General features: G+C 42.3%; 1 protein-coding gene across 1 annotated transcript in view; it reads left to right on the top strand.

Moving 5' to 3' along the window:
* The window catches only part of akap6 (A kinase (PRKA) anchor protein 6), a 92791-nt gene that overhangs the window by 24191 nt on the left and 61100 nt on the right, over positions 1-7500 (top strand). The window contains exon 12 of the mRNA XM_047611122.1: positions 6395-6491. Within this exon, the coding sequence (XP_047467078.1) occupies positions 6395-6491 (97 nt within the window). The remainder of the gene's footprint in view (positions 1-6394; positions 6492-7500) is intronic.

Here is a 7500-nt window from a genome sequence, read left to right as displayed (position 1 = left end):
TGAATATAAATATGATACTTTTATATATTATAAATATAAACATAGAAATATAAATATTATTATAATAATATTGTCATTCAGAGCTCGACACCAGACAAACATTTGAATGAATTTATGTTTCACTGACTGAACACTGAATAAAATGCGGAAACAATAATAAAAAACAGCAGAATAAAATGAAGTATTTACATGTAAGTTGACCACAGCTCTATAAATTATAAATAGCTGATAATTCTGAGCTGAACTAGTTTGATAAAGACATGGAAACAACGTGTAGATGCTGACCTCCACTCAGCAGGAGGCGCTGCACACAGAGAGATGTAATATAATGTTAATGAATCATTTCTTAGATAAGTTTTAGTTTATAATGTGATGCTCGAAGAACGGGATGTGACACGATGGCGGCCACTGGTTGCCATGACAACCGCTCCTCCTCCTCCATCTCTGATCTCATTGATCAGGTTTGGGTTCTATTGATCAGATAAATACAGTCGGAGCTTTTGTTCTTTGATTCTCTTGTAGCTGTAACAGATTAAATCCTTCCTCTTTAATCCCAGTGGCTCCTCCAACAGATTTTAATTCAGTGAAGAAGGAAAAGATGAAGGTAAAGAACGTTTTAAAAAAGTCTCTTCACAGTGTAGTTGTGTATTTACTAATTATTCCAGTATTTGATTTGTGGGATGCTAATGAAGCGACATGTCTCCGTGCGTGTGCAGCAGTGACGTTAATCTTCTTGAACGTAGTGTAGAATATGTAGTGAAGCAGGTTCATGGGAACAGATCTGCTCTGAAAACACAACCTTCCTCCTGAAGCCAAGAACACACACAAATAAGAAGCACTTTGACAATTACTCACAATCTTTATAGCAAACATATGGACCACACACACACACACACACACACACATGCATTGTGTATTATTTGCATACATTTGCATGTTCCCAGACAGATTTCCAAATCAGCATCTCCACATTCGTCCCTGCAGAACAACGTCACACACACACAGACACACACATGCAGAGTATTTACTTGTGCGTTTGTTGGTTTGTTTACATGTGTTGACTTTGTTGTGCGTGCCAGCAGCGCTAGCGTTAGCTTCAATTAGAATCCCCGACTCTTAATTGGCGCGTCGTGTTAAATAAAGCAGGAGAGGATGAGAGAGCATCTCTAATAGGACTTTGAACTGCTGCTCTGTTGATAGCATGTTAGCTAACGGACGGGTGTGTGTGTTTGTGTCGATAGTCACACTCTGAGTTTTTACTTATCGCTCTGAGTTTGTTGCACCAGGTTCTGTCTTTTCCTTTGAAAAACGTTTAGGAGGAAGCCGAGTAAATTCAGATATAACGACGACAAGAGGAATCACTGTAGACAAATAATAATAATCAGATTAAATATAATGATAATAATACGTTTTTTAATGTCATTGTGGTGAAAAACAACAAAATTGTTTGGTAGCTCTTTGGTTCGCAATAAAAGAAATAAAAACTATCACAGCTATACACAATAAAATACAGTATATACAATAAAAGCACACAGTAGCACAGAAATGAATAATAATAATAATCAGATTAAATCCTTCCTCTTTAATCCCAGTGGCTCCTCCAACAGATTTTAATTCATTAATGAGAAAAAAGATGAATTTAAAAAAGTCTGTGCAGCAGTGACGTTAATCTTCTTGAACGTAGTGTAGAATATGTAGTGAAGCAGGTTCATGGGAACAGATCTGCTCTGAAAACACAGTGAGCTCCAGGGCAGCACAGCGGACGCAGACGAGCTTCTCTCCGGGTTGAATCTTTGGTCCAGCTGGCGTGGTGAGGCTGTGTGTTTGTGTTGTCTGTACATATATATTTAGTTATATATGTGTGTGTGTGTGTGTTGAGGACGCGTGGAGTGAATGAGTGCAGGTCTTTCCGGAACCCCGGGGAGATCAATGAGGCGAGAGGACGCTAACACTCACACAGGCTGCTCTTTGTACGGTGCTAAGAGATGGCGGCCAATGAAAGGCCTATTGATTGGGTCTGATGGGCGATCCAGGCCTTTGAATCCCATTACCAGCAGCAACACACTACTGGGAGAGAGGAGGGGGGAGACGGGGGAGAGGGGGGAGAGGGGGAGGCCCTGGGTCTGTAGATCTGACTCTAGCCTCTCTCTGAACTGTTGAGTCCAGTCAACATTTACTCAGAAGCACATGATTTATGTCTTAGCGTGAGACGGTAATAAATCAATTAACATCAGAGCTCTGATTAGTTTATAATAATCTGATTAGTCCAAGAAGAAACCTGCAGTTCCTCTGTTGTCCACTTGAGGCTCCACCAGTGTGTCTCCTCTATAGACTGTATAGAAATATGGATGCCACATCTCCACTTCCTCCCGTTATTCAAACTGATGCTAGTAGTAGTCAGTACGATCCAAGGTGGAGCCACAATATTGATGCCCCGCCCACATTTCACAGCTTCACTGGTGTTTTCATTTAATTAATACTACGTTCTGCTCTATCGCCAACAGTTACAAGGAAATGTTGGATTATACACTAAACTTATTATTTAATTTTTATTTTTACAACTCCCTATTGGTCAACTAGTGGTCGCCATTATGTCACATCCTGTTTCTATATCAACAAATAAAGAACTAAAACAAAGCTTATCCAAAAAAGAAATGACCCTTGAACATTCATTAACATTATATTAACCACCTGAAATGACTGAAACCATCCTTGAAAATATTTGACATGTATTTTAGTGTTTCAGTTTGATCCAAGCCCCGCCCACTAACATATACTGCAACCAGCCACCAGTGGGAGCTCTACTTACTTTGGCTTCACTTTAGTTGACCAGTTCTTTCTTTATATACAGTCTATGGTCAGTCTCCATAGACCTCCATGTTAAACCAACATGTCTCCATCCTAAACAGTTCTGGTGTCTAGAGATAATTCCTCTGTGCATGATGAATGCTTCCAGACCTCTAGAACAGTTTAAATCAGATCAATAAAGGGGGTGTGGTCTGTTTGATTGACAGGCTGATTCATATAAAGGTAGAAATAATTATAGCTGGATGTCATCTGCATAGCGACTGACATTTACTCAGTGTTTTCCAGTAACATTTCCTCAAAAATGTAAAAAATATCGGTCCCAGGACAGAACCCTGTGGAACTCCAGGACTCAGTTTTGCCTCTGATCCACCATGGAGGTGGATCCAGACGTTACAACCGGAGAAATTAAGTTTTGCTGCCATGTGTAGACAAGTTTCTGCTCCTCTGTTCAGATGATTGAAGATAATGAGACAAACACATGAAGTCAGATCTATTCACTCAGGAAACGTTTTGTTTTCAGTACAAAAAGAAAAGAGAGAGAGAATGAAACAGTGGAGACAAAAGGAGGAGAAGGAGGAGGGTTTAAAGAAAGAAGAGAGAAAGGATTAAACTGAGTGAATGGATGAAACACAAGAGGGAGGGAAGGAGTGAAAACAGAGAGGTGGATTTTATTGCTTCATATAAAATGTGATGAAAGTGTCTCGGTCCTCAGGGAGTCCAGACTCTCTCTGCTCTGAACGAATGGAAACAATCTGATGACATCTACAAAGACAATAGAAACAGTAACAACAACAGTAATGGAAAAAACAGATGACTGGTGAATATTAAGTCTCTCCCTCCGTGTATTTTGTGAAAATAAACAGTTTATATTCATATTTGAAGTGATTCACTCCTGGACGTGGTTTAAGATCTGGATTCAGACTGGTCCAGAGTTTTAACCCAGTAACTGATGTAGAGAAGCTTCTCGTTTTTGAGCCCTACGACTCTTTAATGAAACATTTTCTGTATATTGTATGGAAATAGGTTGTTTCCTGCGTTCTACCTGAATATCACTGGTAGAAGTCACACAGTCTCATTAAGTAGTTTAGATTGTATGAATAATGTGTTGGTGTGGTGTTAAGAACTAATGGAACTAATGCAAACCTCTATGCCAAAGATTAATATGGTGATATTAGTGAACAGTATGAATATGACTGTCATTACCCCTAGAAATTTAATTTCATGAACCCGTTCTATATTAACACGCTCTATATGAACTCATGCATGTTTTTTAAGTCTATTCTTACAAAATACTATGAACTGTGTTTTGCTCAGGTTCAGTGAGAGTTTTTATTTTACCAAATGTGACATGATGTGATTTCGTTCTTTAGTTGCTGTCAGTCATCAACACAGCCTGTAGTAGTTGTGTTATCAGCAAACAAAATTAATTTCAATAGTTGTGATGTATCATTAATGTAGGAGATGGATAGTTTTTGGGCCGAGCACTGAGCCTTGAGGAACTCCACAGACAACGTCCAAACATGATGACCTCACAAACTGTTTTTAAATAACGTCCAGTTTACTGATGGTTTCATGGTTTAAAGTGTCAGATGCTTATGACAGATGAAAGGTGGATGGATGTTTTATTTGTCCTTCACAGGAAAATAGTTTCCAGAGTCCGTACAGGCCCAAGAATAAAACACATCATTCCACAAAACAAAATCAAACACATGTCACATGTGTCCTCCCACAACATCCAGACAGTGATTCACCATATGGACACAACACGCACACATACCCAACTAATAACTAACAGCTAACACACGGCTGTGTCTTCAGAGATCAGTTGCGTTATGACACGTTTGCTGCATTTAGCTTTGTTTCCGGTGTGTGACCTGTAGCTGCCACCAGGAGGAATCATTATGTTAAGACTTCGTCAGTGTGAGACCGGTTCCACCTGAGTCTGTGCGGAGCAGTTTGAAACTGAGTGAAATGATGAAACACAAGAGGGAGGGAAGGAGTGAAACCAGAGAGGCGGATTTTATTGCTTTTTGTAAAACGTGATGAAACTGTCTCGGTCCTCAGGGAGTCCAGACTCTCTCTGGTCTGAACGAATGGAAACGATCTGATCTTCATTATTACAGAGACTCTTTGATCAGATCATGTGAGCGTCAATGTCAAACCTCAGCGTCCTCTCCTCTCCGCCTCTTAGCGTCGCGCTAATGTGCCAGTGCTAACAGCTAAATGATATTAGGTGGGCTCCTGAAGCTCCGGGCTAATATGCTAATGCTAACAGGTAATCTGATCAGCCAGGCTTTGAAGCCGCTCCTCTCTCAACCCGCTGTGTGTATGTTAATCAGAGTTACAACCTTCAAGGCTTCAAAGCTCCTCAAATCCACCTGAATCTGTTAACAGGCTAAGGACGGGAGGAAGGAGGGAGAGGAGGGGGGGAGGAAGGAAGGAAGGATGGAAGGAAAGAAGGATGGAAGGAAGGAAAGAAGGAAGGAAGGGAGGGAGGGAGGAAAGAGGGAAGTCGGTTCCTCTAGTCGTCTCATGCAGCCTCTGGTTCTTGTTGCCGTGTGATGAACACTGAGCGTCTCCGTCGTTCTTATCGAGCTGTGATTGATGCTGCCATCGATTCTATTCTCTCCGTATATTAAACGGAGGGAAACTGAGGCGCTGAAATACTGAAATACGATCTCTCTGCGATAGCCCGGCTAATCTGCACAACCTAATTCAGTGGTGGGAGGGGCCAGTCACGCTGTGTTTTCTGTAGCGCTGATAGATGTATTTTATGTTTATTAGCTGTGAGCTATTTCACCAGCTTATCTGGAAATGAAGTGGGGGCAGAGTCTGTAAAATTACTCAATCAGCCGTGAGATGTGGAGTCATTTAGGAGGTTTGCAGCAGGGCGGTAATGACGGCAGGACGCAGCCAGTCATGTTTTATTTGGATAATGTTGATGTATGAGTGTGTTTCTGGTTCCACTGAACAACACATGATGTTTTATTGTTTATCTCGATCTGTGGAGAGAAGACGACCAAGACCTGGGTCTGGACCAAGACCTGGGTCTGGACCAGACCTGGTTCACGTCCTTAAAGTCCTCGGCCCGTCCATCCATCCATTCATCCATCCATCCATCCATCCATTCATCCATCATCCATCCATCCATTCATCCATCATCCATCCATCCATCCATCCATCCATCCATCCATCCATCCATCCATCCATCCATCCATCTTTACCAATTTTAGCATCTTTAATTCCCATTCCACTCTCTGTGTAAAATGTCAGAGTGCCGTTATTTTTTGTATATTTTGGATATTCTTTTAAATTTAATGTTTTTTATTTTTCTTGTATTTATTCTTGTTTAATTCTGAGCTACTGGAAAGGAAAGGAAATAGGAAGGAAATAAACCATGTTTTATCTCTGATCTGATTTAATATAATCTGAAGTTTGGCTCATGTGAGTCTGGTTCCTGATCAGACTGTTGAACATCTGGGCCGATCAGTTTGTTCAGACGTTGTCTCTGAACGTGGAGGAGGATTTATTTGAATTTATTTTAGTAGTTTAACGTGTGGATGACGACGGCCTCCGTTTGTTTCAGAGTTTCAAACTGAACGTGGACGACCACGGAGCTCTGAAGGAGAGAATAATGGAGGACGGCAAAGAGCTGCTCGCCACCATCACCTCCCACCAATCAGGTTGGTCCTCAGCCGGCCTCCCCATTCATTATTAATATGTGGATTAACAGAGTGACCTTCAGAGAGGAGGGATCATATGAATATCACCAAAAGAGACACAGAATGAGAATGAGGAGGAGGAGAAGCCTAGCAGGGAGGGAGACTCACTCAATATGACTGAATATAAACCAAAGACACATCCCGTGGTGGTGGAGGAGAAGATGTTAGTCTGGTGGAGGAGAAGATGTTAGTCTGGTGGAGAAGATGTTAGTCTGGTGGAGGAGATGTTAGTCTGGTGGAGAAGATGTTAGTCTGGTGGAGGAGATGTTAGTCTGGTGGAGGAGATGTTAGTCTGGAGGAGGAGATGTTAGTCTGGTGGAGGAGGAGATGTTAGTCTGGAGGAGAAGGGTCAAATCATTGGCTGCATCAAGCAGAGGAAACATCTAGAAACTACTGAAACTGGCTTAAGAAGCCTCCAGGTTCAGAGGTCAGCTGACTCCCTGAATACACTGAGGGAGCAGGTTCTTCCATCCATGGAGTTTTTCTTCCATATTCACCAGAATTCATGGGGCTTAGAGAGAGAAAGAGGTTCAGGGAGCATGAGACCAGACCAGAGTCCAGACCTGAACCCAGAGAGAAGGTTTGGGACGAGCTGGAGACTCAGACTCTGACATCATCAATACAAGATCTGAAATAAAAACACTGGATGGAAGAAACCTGGAGACACTGGAGGAGCTTCTGATTGAACCAATGGAGTCAAAGCTGGAGGAGCTCCGCCCACAGACTAGAGGGGAGGAGCTCCGCTCACAGACTAGAGGGGAGGAGCTCCACCCACAGACTAGAGGGGAGGAGCTCCACCCACAGATTAGAGGGGAGGAGCTCCGCCCACAGACTAGAGGAGGAGCTCCACAGACTAGAGGAGAGGAGCTACGCTCACAGACTAGAGGGGAGGAGCTCCACCCACAGACTAGAGGAGGAGCTCCGCCCACAGACTAGAGAGGAGGAGCTCTGCTCACAGACTAGAGGGGAG

This window comes from Mugil cephalus, chromosome 17 (genome assembly GCF_022458985.1).
Source record: "Mugil cephalus isolate CIBA_MC_2020 chromosome 17, CIBA_Mcephalus_1.1, whole genome shotgun sequence".
Taxonomy (NCBI): domain Eukaryota; kingdom Metazoa; phylum Chordata; class Actinopteri; order Mugiliformes; family Mugilidae; genus Mugil; species Mugil cephalus.
The sequence above is the reverse complement of the archived record's forward strand: the minus strand, read 5'-3'. Positions and strand labels throughout refer to the sequence as shown.